The sequence below is a fragment of the Copidosoma floridanum genome, unplaced genomic scaffold, assembly GCF_036245765.1.
Source record: "Copidosoma floridanum isolate Cflo_tuat_1 unplaced genomic scaffold, Cflo_Japanese_pri ptg000026l, whole genome shotgun sequence".
Classification (NCBI taxonomy): Eukaryota; Metazoa; Arthropoda; class Insecta; order Hymenoptera; family Encyrtidae; genus Copidosoma; species Copidosoma floridanum.
In genome coordinates this window covers 3,856,979-3,876,201 of record NW_028321903.1, presented here as the reverse complement: position 1 = coordinate 3,876,201, position 19,223 = coordinate 3,856,979, and the positions used below count along the sequence as shown (strand labels likewise).

The 19,223-nt window shown below is 29.5% G+C and overlaps 1 protein-coding gene across 4 annotated transcripts in view; it reads left to right on the top strand.

Annotated features, from left to right (window-relative positions):
• Positions 1 to 19,223, top strand: part of Prp8 (pre-mRNA processing factor 8) — a 185,283-nt gene that overhangs the window by 58,154 nt on the left and 107,906 nt on the right. For all 4 annotated transcript variants that reach the window (XM_014356031.2, XM_089595635.1, XM_089595636.1 and 1 more), the window contains exons 6-7: positions 479 to 817; positions 2,464 to 2,569. In XM_014356031.2, the coding sequence (XP_014211517.2) occupies positions 479 to 817; positions 2,464 to 2,569 (445 nt within the window). The remainder of the gene's footprint in view (positions 1 to 478; positions 818 to 2,463; positions 2,570 to 19,223) is intronic.

Genomic DNA, 19,223 nt, shown 5'->3' with positions numbered 1-19,223 from the left:
CATTTACATATATATAATTATACATCGTTCTACTGAGCTCTACTGGGCTTTGCCAACATGCAGCCTGAAGGTAACATTTGGCATTAAACTTCTGACTACAACGGCCAACGCTGCTTGCTCACCCAAGTTGGGTGAACTGTTCACCCAAGGTGGGTGAGCAGTTGCACCAAGAGCTTGGTTATGTAGCCTTTTGTTGCTGCTGCTTGCCTGCTTTAGGTGAGAAAGAGCACGAACCATAGGGGCGCTGTTTACAGTAAAGTTGGGGAGACAGTCCACCTAACTTTTTTTCAGAGTAAGAATACTTAAAATCATGTACAGCGTAAAATTGAAGCATACAGTGATGTTACGTAAAATTAAATTGTTTTGCATCTTGGTAAAAATATCTAATTTAAAAAAATAGTTTTTATTATTTTTTAATGATGTACCTCAATGACAAAATAAATTGCATTTATTCAAAAATCTCATTTTTTACTTGTAGGTATGTCAATGGATCAACGTACAGAAAATGGAACTTATCTTTACCTATGATGGCTACTCTATATCGCCTGGCTAATCCTCTATTAACAGATCTGGTTGATCAAAACTATTTCTACCTTTTTGATCCAAAATCATTTTTTACTGCAAAAGCTTTGAATATGGCAATACCAGGAGGACCGAAATTTGAGCCTCTTGTCAAGGATTCTAACGCTGCTGATGAAGATTGGAATGAATTTAATGATATCAATAAAATCATCATCAGACAACCCATTCGAACTGAGTATAGGATCGCTTTTCCTTATCTATACAACAATATGCCGCATCACGTCCATTTATCTTGGTAAGAGAATTGATACACAGCATATTTTATATTTTATAATAAGAAAAAATTACCATTAACTCGGGTTGTTAACATTTAATCTTTTCGCAAAAACGTCACCAGCCCGAGTCTCGAGATATCTACTGACACCAAATATTCGAAGTTCAACTTTTGCTTCTCTGTCGTGATAATATGGATCGGGATTTGATGTCTAAGCTACGTTTAAGGAGTTTCCGGCAAAAAAATAATAAATGTTTGGTAACACTTGAGAAACAAATGACTTATTTTTTACGAAGATATGTGCATATGAAAATGTTGAATATTTTATTTCAGACGTATTTTCCAAAAAAACACATTCAATTCCACAAGATAACATATGCTCTTATGGTGGAATTAATTAAATTTTATTAAACGTAAATTTTCTGAAGATTTTGCGTGTGATTGTTTTTATGTTTAATTATTAATTTTTTGTGAAAAAGACGCTTAATAGTTTAAGTAACTTTTCACTTGCACTACAGTAAAAATATGTTAAGAACAAACTATTGTATGAGTATGCATGTCAAATTCTGAGTGTCTGTGATGATACTGGGCTGCATTAACGATTTCTATCGGAAAATCGATATTACACTTGTTAAATTTGCTTACAATTTTTTAAATAATCTTTTACTCGTGTTGTCAACCATAATGTATGCTTATAACAAACTATTGTAAGGGTACGTACGTAAAATTCCGAGGCTTTAGGAATATGCAAGCCTATGATATAAACATTTTCCACTGAATGTTGATTTTTTTCACTTGTTTAGCTTTTGTTAAATTTTTCATTTATCATATATTAGTTATCGGTATTTGATGTAGTTTACAGTATTAATATGAATTCTAAATAATGATTTTTTTGTTATGGCCGACTTGAGAAGTGTTTTTGTTTTGTAAAATAATGATGCTCCTTGACACTACCTGTATGCCCCTGGTTAGCCACTAATTGCAGCCGCCGGTTTCAGGTTAATGGTTACTTGAGACGAAGTCCTGGCCGTAGATACTTAATGGCCTTAATCCGTGCACAAACTGTCATACAAACATTAACTTAAGAATACAAACATAAACTTTTATTTGCGATGAAGGAATTATAAGTATTCTAAAAAAAAATATTTTGTTTTATAGATTTAATATTCTTTTTATAATTTGCATTTATTTTTTTCTGTTATTATAGTATAAATGCTCATTTTCTGTAAGTTCACGTCATAAGTGCAATATAACCGTTAAAACATAAGATATATTTAGTTAACTGAAGAGTTATTTCTCATAATTAATTTGCAAATTGTCACATGTTTTAAAGGAGATTGTAACTAACAAGCTTAAGATGCGATCATTTTTTTTTTTGATCAGTTAATGACACTTTTTATCAGAGAAACAACAGAAGAAAAAGTCGGTGCTTAAGACAGGGCTTAAAAAAAATTAAATCCACAGTTTGTTTTAAGATGTTGAATCAAGTCAATCGAATCTTACTAGCAGTGTGGTACATTAAATTGGTAGTAGTTATTCGCTTTCTTTGTTGAAATAAAAAGATAGCCGCTGATTCTACCTACACTGGATATTTAAAAAAAATATATATATAAGAAATTTGAATTTTTCTTTTTCTTAAACATGAATAAAATTGAATACCTTTTTAGGTATCACGCCCCGAATGTGGTTTACATCAAAACTGAAGATCCAGATTTACCTGCATTCTATTTTGACCCTCTCATCAATCCTATTTCTCATCGCAATTCTCTTAAGGTGCGTATTGTAACTCTTATTGTATTAGCCTATATGTTTGGTTTTCTAATATTCGTAGCTATGAACCGTTTCTTTAATCATATAAAAATGTACTTCAATTAAAATAAATTTGATGGTTATACTGATTTAATCAGTCAATGATATTACATCATTGTTATAGATAGAAATATTACTACGTTACAGAAAGTTCGGATTATTTAACACTGTGTAAAGTTAAGTGAAGTTTTAAGCGTTTTTTTTTTTAGTTTAACAAGATTCTAGTAATAAAACTAAAAAAATAGATTTTCTCATAAGAGGAAATGGAACTTACGCTCATACATGTGGAGGTTCTATTTATCTTTCATGTAAAAAATAATGTATTTTTTCTTACGTTTGGTGAAAACACTACTTTTCCCCTGATATCGAGGAGCAAAAGTGTAAAATTACCTTTTAGGTGAAAATCGTATCTGAAGCTTATTATGAAGGTATTTTGTATATTCGCTATCAACACATTGCCTCCGAGCCTACAGCTAGCATTCAACACTGTAGGAAGTCGTAGTACCGCTACAGGTATGGAAAAAAGTTACTTTACTATGCGTAAAACCAACGTATAGTAAATAAGTTTTCATCTGTTTTACGAGCTCTTACAAAGTTTTTCTGCGAAAAGTGCGAGTTTAAAAACAGTATTCAGTCCGTATATACGTCACGATATACATATCATTATGTATACAGATAAATAAGTATATAACTAAACTCCCCATGAGTCTCAAATAGTATCCGACCCTCGTCTCCTTAGCACCCTCTGAGCTCAGCTTGCCAACTCGCCTAATAACTTTATTTTGTGCAATGAAAAGAGTAACTTTTTCAAACAAGTAACAATTATGTTTACTAAAGGAGAATAAAATTTGAAACAGTACTGCCCTTCAATTAAATTATTGTTTTCTTCACAATTCCTTGCTGTTCTTAAAAACTTTTCTATCTATTTTACAAATTTAACTTTTGCTTTAACTAATCATGATGCACAGGTTTAGAGGTACTAAACAGATTATTCACCCCTCAAACAAAGTGAAAAACGAAAGAATGCGCCTTATATTAAATATAGTAGAAGTTAAAACATAGTTGTAGGGCTGAAAGGATCGAATAGAAAAGGCTGAAGTGGCCTAAATCAGTACCTGAAAGCTACCTCTGCATGGGAATCCAAGTAAATTCTACTTGGCAGTGCTAGACAGATTTGATGGGTCACGAACCAAGCGAAACGTGCTCCGTATAATCCAGTAATCAATGCTTATTTAGATGTTTTTGATTTACAAGGCTAATGTTAGTATATACATTTTTCTCCCAATATTATATAGTTGTATAGACAAAAAAAGTCTTAGCTTCCCTTGCCTCCCCGTAGCTCCTCCTAAAATCTCATAGTTGTTTGCTTAGTTTTACTTGATTTTTTAACTAACAATATTGAGGGTAGATCAAAAATCAGAAAGTGTTATGTTTAGAAATAATTTATTTAGAAACAAAAAGCAATGAAAATTAAATTGATGATGAAAAGTGTTCAGATTATCGATTAACTGAAGTATAAAAAAACGAAATTCTGACAGCCGAAAGTGAGAAGCACGGAAAGTCAATGAAAGGAAAAAAAAAGTTATGAAAAAAATTAAACCGTCACGCAGAATTCCGAAATTAAAAAGTTACGAAATTGAAACTTCAGAAACTGTACTTAGTTATGTAAATGGTTGCGAAATAGTATTTTTACGATGAAAATGGCTTAGAAACCTCTTATTGCTTGTGGTACAAGTTGAAAATGACTCCTAAAATCATCCACAGCATTATATTAAGATGAGAAATTAATTAGCATGAGCCAAAATAATTATAATTGTTTTTTCAGCTTCTACAGAATAAAATGAAGGTAAGACTGGCTTGCGTAGAAGTCACAACTGACCCCCTCACAAAATAACTATACCTATGTATACTGATATACTTTAAGTTAACTATACAAGATACATGATCATACATGTATTCATTCAGATCGGATTAGACACTGTGAAAAAAACTGATCTCATACCGATCTGAATAGCCTGACCGGAGCCTGATGATGAATCTAGTCTTGCCGAGAGTAATTTTAATTCGGGTCGCATATTTGGGAAAAAAAGGGGGAATCAAAAAATCAAACAGATAAGGTAACAGATGAAGGTGCAAATTTGTACATGAAAAAATTCTACAATACGTACACGTGAAATCTTATGTAAAACAAAAGTAATATACTCCTGGACAATGAAAAAAATTTTTATCAAGCTTACCGCGAGATACAATTGCTTACACGTTGATAAATTTAACTAATTGAAATGTTGTTTGCATTTTTAAAAACATTTAATTTCAAACTTATAGCTTTTGTCATTTAAAAAATGTATAAACATCGTTTTTCGCTTGCTTTAATTTTATTACTTTTTTCCTACATTACACCTTTATACTTGTGATGATACTTTTTTAGGTCGACAGTTTCTATGCTGCATATGTGTCAATGATTCTCCATGTATTAACTAAAAAAAAAGTCAGAAATATTGAATGAGAATAATAAATCGTATTAGATACTATTACACGTTATAAACTACTGTAATGCAGCGGTTACTTTTCTGATTATGGTATCATTGATACAAGACTTACTCACCAATTATTAATGAAAATTCATCATCATGAGAGCATAAGTATTCTAAAAGAGTCTTACTACAAAATTATTTATTCTTATACTTTGTTTAGTACTAGTCTCGTGGAAAATTTTTTGGCACAACGGTATTTATTGTGGCATACTTTGTGAAAGAACTTTATATAGCTTTATTTTTCTATAAAACTTTATTTATTTTACAAAATACGTTTATTGATTTACAGTACATTTTTTACAAATGGTATATTCAATCGCTGTATTAGATGTAGGCAGCATCGAAACTCCTTGAACTGAGGCTTCAAATACCTAAAAACTGTGAAAATCATTAGTATGCAAATATTAAACGTCTACCATTATTATTAAATTAACATTAAAAATCTAGAAAAACGAAAATTAATTCTATTAGTACAGGAAAAACTCTCTTTAGTTACAAATCACAATATCTTGTCATACTTATATAGTCTGTATATTCAATACATATTTAGAATTCATTACAATATTTTAGTTGGTGGATAAACCGAGTATTAAGTATGTTAAGAATAAATATATATGCGAGCGGCTCGTTCCAAAATTAGTGTCTACAGAAATTATTTACTTTCATTAACTAGACATCTTTTGGTTTTACCGTTAAACAATTCTTTGGTGTATGTAATAAACAGTAATAAAAATATTAATTTATTTACTTGTACTTAAGCGATGGATTGCGTTGTTTAGTTTAAAAGGACGTATTATGTTGATCTAAACTTTTTTTACGACTATTTGTGTATTGTTCTGAAGAAAAATTAAGAAAAAGAAAGTGCAGTGCCTGAAAAACACTTATATTTTTAGTAATATTATTGATTTCTAATTTATCTGTTTATAGCTCTTAAAAGATATACGCTGAGATTTAATTCTTATAAGATATTATTGTTATCAAACGTAATGGTAACAGTATTATATAAAGCATTAAACACCTTAAGTTTAAATTCTAGTTGCGAAATATAAGATATTATTATTATTTTATTACTCGTCTTTTGATTATTCTAAGTATTGAGTACGATGGACAATTAGTTTGATGTGTTCATAATTATTCGTCACAGTCTGATATTTAAGGCTTCCCATAGTTAAACGAGTCTTTGTCTTGCAGCATTACTTATTACAATTTTTTTCCCAAAGTTTCGTAGAAAAATCATCAATTTATCCTATTGTAACGTACGGTAGTATAGGTGAAACTCTACGCTCCCTCTCCTCAAATCTCATAACGAGGGGCCTTAGGGCCAAGGGAAGGGAAGTGCGAGCGAGGAGAGAGTCTATTCGGGGAGAACACGACGAGCCTTTGTAGGGAACACACGCGCTATCTTGCCTATGATTACGGTATCACGAATAAAGATCCTTGAAGTAATAATCGTTGATCATTCTCGCGAAGCACCTCCTTACCAATATCTTCCCTACGTAACACTATAATATATCCTCTAAATCCAAAACATAAGTTATTTCATCCAATATAATTCGAAATATTAAGTATTACATTTTTTACTAAAATTTAAGAATGCTTTATCAATCATCAAAATTTTGAAGTATCATAGTTTCTATCTTTACAAATGAGAATTATATATCCAACATTTATACATGAGATGTTTTCAAATCCAACCAGCTACATACTATTATTCTCAATTTGCACTGGAGATATGTTTTTGAAATGTACGAATTTTTGAATACATTTTTACATTAATTCAACACAGAATAGAAAACTTGCATGCTACAAGAATCACTTTGTTAATACTTGCTATTGATATAGTGATCGCAATAGAATATATATATATATATATATATATATATATATATATATATATATATATATATATATACTAGGGGGGTTTCGCCCTCCTACGCGCTCCACGCGCCAACCCCCTACTGTTCTAACTTAAAAGGAGAGTCTTTACATTTCATCTGTTAGTGGGGAGAGGTTGGTGCCCAGAATTTCGTGAGAAAAAAGAGTTTTTGATTTACATCGTTAAGCATTAGCTATATATTTATCAGTAAATTTCTACACCACTTAGAAGGTATTATAGTGGTACGTTGAGTTTCTTTTAGAACTCTTCGTTCTACTTAGAGAAAAAAGGTATACATTATGTTTTTAATGATTAAATTCTAAAGAACGAAAAGTTTTAATCACTTTAATGACATTATTTAAATTTTATATAACATATACTTTATATAGAGAGGAGATTAAAAAATAAAACCATTTTCTAAGTGCGTTATTCAAGGTGTCAGTCAAATCGATATCACGTGACTATGCCGTTAGTTTTTCCAAATTTTATAAGTGTGTTCCACTCTATTGCATCATGACGTAAATTTTCGATAGAATACGTCATTTCACCCAATCAGATCCGATCCATAACAAACTGCCTGATTTTTTATCATTTTTATTATATTATTTGTAATTATGGATTCAGGTTTTACCAAAGTGACTTAAAAAAATTGTAATAGTTTACTTTGAAACTTTTGGTAATCATTAAACTAGTCTGGTAGTTAAAGCACAAAAAAAAGAATAAAGACATTTCTGCCACCTGTAAGGAAATCGTTTTAATCGTTAACAAATATCGTATTTTAAAAAGAAAAAATAGTTTTGTTCTGTCAAGGCGTCATCTTCAATTGTTATTAGAAAAATACAATTAATTTTTAGAGTTCACTTTGACTTGTAACTTCTTTCCTATAAGTGTGATTGAAAAAAGTATGGAAGCAAAATTGTTCGAAATGAAATTTCCTATCGATTACAGCTGTTTTGATAATTTAAAAATTTATTTTTTGCAATGTTATATTGCAAAAAAGTGCTAAATTTCCTGTTCTTAAAATCAATCTTTGTGTATTTGTACTTTTTTTATTTGTTCATAAAAATCATTGACAATTTGGGATGAAGTACGTAATATAAGAATCTTCAATCATGGAAAACCTTCCCCGTTTATTTCGGAAAATGAGGTCACTATTCGATTGTTAATTTAACAATTCCTTTGCCTGCACAAAGCGTAAAAAAACGTTAGACCAAAATTTCTAATGGCTTTTGGTCTAGAATACAAAGAACTTTAGAGCTGTAGAAAATTTTTTTTTTTAATTTTAACCCACTTTTTAACAATAATAGATTCCAGGTGGCAGAAATTTTCTGATTGTGTGCTAAAACTACCCAACTTAACGTTAACAAGCAGAAGAAATGATGCTTACGAATATCACATTTACTGATATATATATGTGAGTTCGTGCTATATATATATATGGCTGAATATATGGTAGTGTGTTCGCTATCGAAGACGTATATCGGACTCGAACACACCCTCCCCCATTGGGAAAAGCTCACGTGATATCGATTTGAGTAGTACTTTGAAACTACATCAATAATAACTAATTTATTTTAGCATTAAAAAAAAATATTGTTGATCAGATGTACTAGAAATTTAATATACTATTTAAAAAATTGCTTCAAAAAACAATGCAAGCTCTCTATTGCGCATTTTGATCTTGGTGCATGGTATGCATTTGATCTGTATTATTTTTCGTCTACGAAACCGCACAAATTTTTACTGAGAACGTTAAATTAACAGTTAAAGCTCACTATTTAGTCAAATAGAAAATAACTTTTTCAGTAAGCGTCAATTTTTGTAACTAATATGTGACACTGAACACGTAATTACAATATTACAATGCAATAATATTTCTAACTATTAAATTTTTTTGTATACATTCTACATTAACTTTTTTCTGGTATCAACATTAGATATTTAGCCTAAGTGTTCATAATTAAAAGTGTTTGCAGTTTTAAATTTTAAACAATCACTGCTATATACGTTGGAACTCAATAAACCAGCCGATGTACGAGACTTTTTTCACCTAGCTTTATATAACTAATCATACCAAATTTTGGAAACCTCTATTATTTTAATATTATTATAGAACTGAATTGTCACATTATCAATTACACGCAAGCCAGAAATTTCACTGTTCAGACATATTACAACTATCTTTGTTAAAACTTCTCTCCATAACACAAAACTGCAAAAAAAAATTAGTACTTTTTGATTGCAAGCACAGCAACTCAATTTTCTCTTACATTGCTTCATGATCGACATGAATTGTCATAACTAACAATAATCCTGAACCACAAAAGCATGCGTGGATTCCAAAAACAAATTTAATTACAGTTCTCTCCACTACTATCTATTCAGGTATTAGTGAGTAACGTTACAAGTATCAAACAAAACATATTAAGTTGAATTCGTTATAGCATTATCACGATCAAGCAAAGAACTATAATGTCAGCAGTTTAGGTCACACAATATTCTACTTCAGAATGTCTATTAGAAAATCAATTAAGATTAATCAATTAAGTCTATTAGAAAACTGTCATCGATTTTGCGAGACACTTTGATTCACTGGCGAGCCACCTTAAGATACGACCATCATGACCAGCCTGTTGGCAGTCAATAGGTCATGCAACAAGCATGGTGTAAGAAAAATAATCCATACCTTTTATCGACAAAGATTTTATTTCCATCATGGTTAATCAGAAAATAAACGAAAATGTTATTGTCATGACCAACTTTTCAGCAGTCAATCAGTGATGCAAAACCGCTACATGAGAAAAAAGAGCAAGAATCGCTGTAGTGCCATCATGCCCAGCTTTTGGCGGTCAATCAGACGAACAATGAATACACCACCATCATGACCAGCTTTTCAGCAGTCAATCAGTGACGCACAACCGTACCATAAGAAATACGAACAAGAATTGCTGTAGTGTCATCATGCCCAGCTTTCGGCGGTCAATCAGACAAACAACGAATACACCGCCATCATGACCAGCTTTTCAGCGGTCAATCAGTGACGCAAAACCGTACCATGAGAAATACGAACGAGAATTGCTGTAGTGTCATCATGCCCAGCTTTCGGCGGTCAATCAGACAAACAACGAATACACCACCATCATGACCAGCTTTTCAGCGGTCAATCAGTGACGCAAAACCGTACCATGAGAAATACGAACGAGAATTGCTGTAGTGTCATCATGCCCAGCTTTCGGCGGTCAATCAGACAAACAACGAATACACCACCATCATGACCAGCTTTTCAGCGGTCAATCAGTGACGCAAAACCTTAACATGAGAAATACGAGCGGGAATTGCTGTAGTGTCATCATGCCCAGCTTTCGGCGGTCAATCAGACAAACAACGAATACACCACCATCATGACCAGCTTTTCAGCAGTCAATCAGTGACGAAAAACCTTAACATGAGAAATACGAGCGGGAATTGCTGTAGTGCTATCATGCTCAGCTTTTGGCGGTCAATTAGAAAATATACGAAAATGTTACCATTATCACCAGCTTTTACCAAAAGCTGCAAACTGCCACTATAGCTTTGAAAATCTTTAAATCTTTTCTAATAATCATTGAAAATCCTAAACAGTTATAAAATTTATCCGTGACAGTATTATCAATAAATTTTAGAAACACAGCTCAATACAACATTCAGCACATTATCATTACAACTAAATTATATTTGTCTTATAGTAAAAAACACATTATAATCAAAAATCAACGGAAAAATGTGCATCGGTACGTGTACACTAAATTTCTAATTTTTGATGTTGTCAAAATCATCATCCTCATCATAATCCTCATTGTTGTTATTATAATTTATATCGTGTATACTGATAACACATTAGGTTGATATCCTACGGTATCATAAAAATGTGGTAAAATTTATTCTGAATAATGGTAGACTCCTACACTGTTACTGCATTGTTTTAAATTAAGGGAACTATTAAATTTCTTCATATACGACAATGTGATGTAAGAAAATAGTTCTTCATAACTTATTGTTTATTTACATGAACTCTTTGAAAATCACATAAGCAAGTAATTTTTTATTTTAAGAAATTTTTAATAGACGAAACCAGCAATACATGTAGATATATCTATAAGCCACCCATCTATGTATTTAGAAATAATAAAACCATTTTTATGTGCATCTTAGGAATTATTGCGATGTCAAACAGATTTTTAAATAGTTATTGTAATTAATAATATTATACTAAAAATAAACTAATACATTTGTTAAAATAGCATATTGAAACCGATATTGAATTACTTTGGATTAGTAATAGAAAATTTTCATATCACAATTACGATAAATAATACTTAACATTCTTAGAGTTACCTCATATCAATGCACATCAATATTATCAATCGCTTAAGTTTGATTCATAAAAAAGTATTTTATAGTCAATTTGATCCAATTTTAATTGAAACTAACATCCCGTGATTGTTACGTGCCAAGTTCTAAATTTATAATTTTTCACAACTAGTATTGTTTCGCAGAATTTGCTGTTGAGACATCGTTTTTATATACTCGATTAGGGTAAAATTTAAATTTGCATTTTCTACTACGGGTTTATATGATTATATATATATATATATGTATAAGAGTACTAGCTCGAATTTCGCACATAAAAAGAAAAGTTATGACCTACATAAAAAAATGTATAAAAATATGTTCAAATAATTATTCTTTACAGTCAAACATTGAAAAAGTTTGAGATATTAATAAGAAATAGATTCCTAAAGATCTACCCTTTTTCCATTTTTTAGACCCACATTGTTTTGAAAAGCCTAGTCATTTTGAATAAAAAATACTATAAAATTCTTTTCTCTGAAGAAATGTTGATATACCAAAAAATAGCTACAAATAATTATCGTAAGTATTCAATAAATATTTTGGTAGATTATAAATTAATGAATCGATTACAAAAAAACCGCAATGTAGATAGCTCTTTGTTTCACTATGCTCGTTTTTCACCGGTTTTTAAAGGTTTATCACTCGGTATATGACCGTCACGACACAAGGGTTGCTTTAAATATTTTTTAGAGAAATTTATTTATTTTGCGAGGTTATTTAAAACTGTTTCTACATAAAATTAAATTTTGTTTTAGATATTTCAATTTTTTTTCAACCATACTACATTATCTGCATGTTTTATATCAAAAAAGCACTTCCTCAAGAAGTATGAAATTTATGAAACAGGCATTTATTTTTAATGATCAAAATTTTTTTGACAATTTATTCTTTAACAATTTGAATATACGAAATTAAGTACCCCATCTTTATAAGAATTGTTTGATAAAGTTTTGAATGTTTGTAAAGTATTGTGATTTAATAATACATATACGTTTTAGGTGTTAGTTTTTGTTTTATATATAAATATAATCAAATTAATCAATTATGCTCGTTTATTATTCGCACAATTTTCATATCATTGCTTAAGTATTTAACAGAAAATAGTTTCCATTATTCTACCATTTATTCCACAGTTATAAACAACAATTTCAAACAGTTAAAATAAACAGTTGACTTAATATACATGACGTACGAACCTACAATTGTAGACAAACGTTTTTTAGGAAAAAATTGCAGATGATTACTTAATAACCATTACGATAGGAGGATGAACTAAAATACATTAATTTTGATCAATAAAATTTCTGGAAACTTAGCCTGCAACTTCATGTTAAACTATACTCTTAGTAACTTTTACCTAAAGTATTTTACTTACGAAAATTCAAGTTATACATGATTATTCATTTACGGAAAAAAAACAATATGTTACGTGGGGGATGAATAAATAATTTTTTTGTTTACAATTCAGTGTTTTTAAAACAAAAAACTTAATAATTGGAGCTAAGCAGGTACATAATTCGTATACTTTACTCTGCGAGCAGTAATAAAAGATTAACGTGTTTTGTTTACTAAAATTAAACAAGTACAACAAGATCATTATGATTTTCAACTGATTTAACTGTTGTAACTGATTCAACGCACTATTATTGAGTAACTTCATACGCTAGAGTCTAATATTTGTATACTAAGTAAAACTTTTACCTGAATAGAATTGCACACCTGATGGCTGGTATAATTAGTATTACTTGTGCTCCTGCTGTAGGTTCTTCTTTTCAAGAGCTCGCTTTAGTCTCCTTTTGTTATTTAATCTTTTTTTCATCGGGTTCCTAGGTGTCTCATGATCTAATTGTATATACATATGTATTAATTAAATAAGTCATTTATACACTAAGCCTACTTGCAATTATAGAATTACCTTTCTTAGAAGATTTTTCTGTTGAAATGTTGATACTATTCTCCAGATCATGACTATTATTGTCATAGAGGTTTGTAGGAATATCAACTACATCAGTAAACATGGAAAAATCGAAATCTATCAAAACATTTATAAAATTTTCAGAATTAATCACATCTATTAAGAACTATAAAATCAACACTTTTGTTTACATTATTGTTATACTGTATTGGTTATATTTTATTTAACATAAGTACCAACCTTCTTGATGTATATCATCCTCCTGTTCGGTTAATAATCTTTCTGGATTAGAGTTGTTAGCATTGGGAGTTGCGTTTGTAATCTGATTCAAATTAGTTGTAGTACTGGAATCTAAATTAAATGTATGATTTACATTTATTTTTCAATACGATACAGTAAAATATAATTGATTTACCATTTATACGCCTATTCTTAGAAAGTGAAGATTCATCCTGTTTATCTACAATATAATTAAAATAATTTTATACGATTTATTACAATTTAATAAAATTCTACGACATACGTTTAGTACAAATAATAAAATTTTTAAATAAATGTTGCTTAGCTATAAGAAAACTCTTTTGGCTACAGTAAAGAATAATGTGAATAACAAGAACTTTGTACATATGTGTCATTTAGAGTATCCTACACATGTTGATGAAATGAAAATATTACACATTTTTAAGACAACTTCGTGCGAGATATTACAAAGAGGGGATAACACGTGTGGCAATAACACCCTCACACATACGAGGTAAGTGTGTGGCCTTCGTGACTAGACCCAGGGAAGGCTGTCGCAGAATTCCGAGAAAAAGTAACAATAAATAATTAAAAAAAAGTTTGAGACCTCTACGACTAAATTATTTGGAAATTATAAATTACCTCATAATAAATTTTAGTAAAATACGACCAGCTGACGTATGTTAAACAGATTAAAGCTCGTAAATAAGGAATGCCGTAAGTTACAAAGATTCTAAATATTGAAACCTTCGTGACATTGAGTACAAATTTAACATAAAAATTCATGAACGTAAGTATAGAATGTTTGTACAAAATCTACCTGCCACACCTGTTACTTAATTTGCAATAAAACAAAAATTTTCAACGATATAAGAAAACTTTTAATAAGTATAAACCAAATTGAAATAATTATATAAAATATGGATTGAGTTTTAATACAGTTGAATATTTTGGGTTTTTTTTTAACAAAAACGTAATTATAAACTTAAGTTGAGAGCTTAGATAGGATGTGGTTTAGACTCTGTAGGTTTGTAAACATACTTTCAAAGACGTACGAAACAATATTATTCAAAAAATGGACGCTATATTCAAACTTAAACATCTCAATTTTTTAGCAATCTCCGTGAATATTATATGGATGAGAAAAATAGTTAATACCATGAAAGTTATACCTTCGAGTCGTTTTTGACGTTTTTTTAGGATTTTCTCCCTTTGCTTGTTCAAGCGCCTTTCAGCAGGTTTCATTAATACTGCCTGGTCGAAGTCTACATCATCAACTGTACAACATATATTTATAAAAGAGAGAAAAAATGGAAACCAAAAAATCATTATATTGACTGTAAAACAGATTTTTGTTATAATATGAAATACAATTCAGTGATAGTATATAGTCATCTACTACATATGCTACATGAGAGATCCTAAATAACAATTTTGTCTCTACTTAACAATTTTGTACTACTTTACACTATTTAGTAGTTCATTGAAGTTGCTAAAAATTTATAATATATAAAGACCGTCTGTAGACAGCGCTATGGTGGGCTCAAGTTTTTATTTCTCTTGTGCTATGTATGTGAGCTATAGCATGAGTACGCACAAAGCCCAAAGTATATAAGTTTCAGAAATGTTACTGTTAATTAAAATTAAATTTTATGCAGAGTTTTTATTACAATCGTTTTTATTATTCCATAAATGTAAAGATCCATTATGTATGACACAATAGTATTTTGTTTTTAAAAAAATTGTCTTAAATTTTTTATTCACCTTACTATACAAAATTCTTTAAATTTATGCAATACGAATAGGGAATTCATGTGTACTGAAGAACAATGTGTCTTAAACGGTTATTAATTGGGCATGGATAGATTATCATGAAATAATGGAAAGGTAGAAGCAATCATTTATACTAAAAAATATATGGAAATGTGTGAGTTTTTACATTTATTAGGAAAATATTATATTTAGTTTCTGTCACACTTATCGTTTTATTAAATTTTAGAATCATCTGAAACTGTTTAACGAAAATTAAAAAAAAAAAAAATTTTACAACTTACTTTATTAATCACAATGCATCTACATGTAGTATGACAGCTTACAGAGCAATTACAAATAAAAAATACGAAGAACTTTATTACGATTCTATGATGCGATATGTGCAACCTGATTGAACTATGGAATATAAATTGAAAAATTTTTAAGTATTATTTATTTTTTACTAACAAAAAGTGGATTAAATAAATAGAGGTATACAGAGCTCTACATAAAAATATCAATTATTATTTGGTATAAGATGCAAGTGATCTTCCAATCAGTTCATTACTCCTTTCAAAACTTTAATGTGTAATGTGTGTTATGAACAAGACATAAATCTAAATGCACCTTTTTTTAGGAGCTTGTGCATAATATACAAAGCATATTGTACTATTTTCGGAAAATAAAAAGATAAGAAAAAATGTTTTAATAAATAGTTACAAATACTAGGTTTCATAATTATTTCTCTTGTGAATATGGTATTCCGTAATTTTTTTATCATACCTGGTGTTCTTAATCGTGGAAATGTAGGTAATTGTTGGGACGGCTGAGATTCTCGACCATCAGATTCTGTACAGGGCTCTGACTTTTCGCCAGATTCTGATACGTCTATATCTTCAAGATTGTTAGGAAAAACTCCATCCTCATTTTCGTCAGCATCGTTCGCACTTACGTCATCATTAAAATAATGTTGTAAAGCATGGCTTACACATCCTTTCAGCCGTGCTATAGCTTCTAAAAACTCTTCAATTGTAAATTCCTTTGTGTGCACAAGTTTATCCCAAGCTTGTAAAAAAATTCATCTTAAATATCACTTTACTTATAGATATTAATCGATAAGATAGCTTTAGCTCGTACATGATACCATGTGATACGTGGGACATACTACTCGACAGTAAAATGTAATATTCATTTTGATAAAAATATAATGAGGATGACAAAAAATATTTAATAAGAAATTATTTAATAATGTGTCAGTCATAAATATATATCATCAAAATATTTGTAATAAACTGTGCAATAATAATACTAATAATAATAATAATAATAATAATAATAATAATAATAATAATAATAATAATAATAACAAAAATAATAAGAATACTACAATTGCTATTTAAAAAATACATTGACAAGATATTGCAAAATGTAGAAATTTTGTAATACTTATACACTGGAATAGAGGTAGCTTTTTTAAATACTCCGTGCTCTTTAAAATGAATTTTTTACTTGTTAAAAAAATTTAAGCAAAGTGAACATTCATGTGTCTTATGAAGTAGTACATCCTCTACTTTATTCTGGTACTGTGGGCAAAACTAAATCTAGAAGATTGTATTATTTTACTCCGATATAACTGAGTTGTATACATATAAAAAGTTTAAATGACATTTAGATTTATAATTCGAAAATTGAGTAACCCTAGAGATGGTATAATAAAATTATTTAACGGGACATTTGTCATGTTTGAGTTAGGCTTTAGATATTGAAGGTAATATATGCTTTGCTGCATTAATTGTGTTTACGTTGGCAGCCGCTTCTTGCGCTGGCGTCATTTCGTGTATCATCACCTTTTAGTAGCACATAGCTGTTATTGCTAATGATATCGAACGTTTTCTACTAAAGTATTGAAACTATTAACAATTTAAATATTTTATATGTTCACTGCCTCAGTTAAGGAGTTTAAAATATTCATATTGTAAATGATCAATTACCTTCTTCTATCTTTACGCTTTTGAATTGGGTCTCATACTTTGGTAATGAGCTTACTTTGCATAAATTAAGTCTTTGCTCAATCTGGCATTGAGCCATGTCAATGATATCTCGTATTTTAACTGGAAAAAATATTTTCATTACTGTCAATCACATTTATTGAGATCATGATTTGAACGAGTAATTAAATATAGCACATTTTTTAAAAGATACTTTATTGCTACATAAAACACAATATGTAATTTCAATCTACCTTTAATAATTCGTTAATGCAACAGAGTTTGTTTAATACAGACTGGGTCATCATTACAATAATGAAATGTGATTTGGTCATGATAATTGAAAAATTTCTTAATTTTGCTGGTTTATTACTATTAGGGGCAATACAAAAAATATGTTACTAGGTGTAAGGAAAAGGAGAGTTACAAATAAAAACTGTGACTTGTAATTAAGTGATGCATAGAGATAGTAAAGACTTGTCTACATATGACCATTAATACTAATTTCAAAATGAATACCAAAAATCAAAACAAGATCGTATTTTCAAACGAACGCTGTTCACTCTGGCCATATAACGTAGAAACACTAGAAATAAAAATTAAGTTAGTCACTTTGCAACATCTGAAATTACTATGCCGATAATTACAAACATTAATTTTTGGATAGAAAAAGGGAGTGCATTTGTTAATAATATATATATATATATATATATATATATATATATATATATATAAATATTGCATTCCATTTATTATTGTTAAAATATTAAACTAGGCGTAAAAAAATTTTACCTAATTGTTAGTCCCCAAAATATTATATAATTAAATTTTTATGATAAAATTATTTTGTGAAACACAGCTTTTAAAAAATAGTAATATATGATTAAGTTAATGTAAAAATAACAATCTACGTTAGTTTTCCAAGGGCTAGGGGATAGAACGTATGTCTAAGGTTGTCAACGGGAGGTGGAACATGGTCTAAGAATGGGTTCGTGTCTGAATATTGATGGTCTTGTTTGCTAATCGTAGATAAAAATTTCATTTTAAAAGAAAGAAAATTGAAGTTTAATAAGCGTTTCAAGTTATTAGAATTTAGGGAGTCATCAAAATATTCTTTCCATCTTAGATCCATTTTCATAGTATTTAGTGTAAATTATTACATGTGATTGTATATTGTAGACATTGGAAGTTTATCAATGTTTTGCATAATTATATATAGGAAATTCTCAGTCAAGTGTTTTCAAGGAGGTACCACAAAAACCAAAAAAAATGTGAAATAACGATAAAAAAATTACGTTCTTTTTGATATCGTAATTGATGCATGCGTATGAATTTTTCCAATATAATTAGCTAGACGTATTTTTGAGTAAAAAATGTTTAATTCTTCAAATTAACATGCACTCTTATAGGGGTAAATAATTGATTTGTATTCCAAACATTTCTTCTATTTGCAATGCACGTAATTAAAAATATGCTGTGTTATCAAAACAAAAAAAAAATAAATAACAAAATCACATGAAAAATCTTTTAATGCGTTACATTTAATAACGTTTTATTAGTGACTATGTTAAATTGTGGAATGAAATAATTTTTTTTCTAGAATGTACGTACGTCTACATAAAAATATTGAAAAATTAATAAGCATGTACAACATATTTATTCAACATTTCTTAGTTTTTGCCAGAACCTCCTTAAAATAGTAGAATGTGACAATTTTCCAGCTCACAATATTCTAATAAATATTAGACAATAATGCGTTCGAGTTCAAAGCAGAAGTGATCACAAGTGCTCATTAAATGGTATAAAAGGTACTTACGTAAAAATTTATAAGGCAAAGGACTTACTCCCATATCTTCGATTAATTGGCTGTTAAAGTTTTCATTTATGTTGTTAGTACGCTTTAGAAGTCCATACACACTAT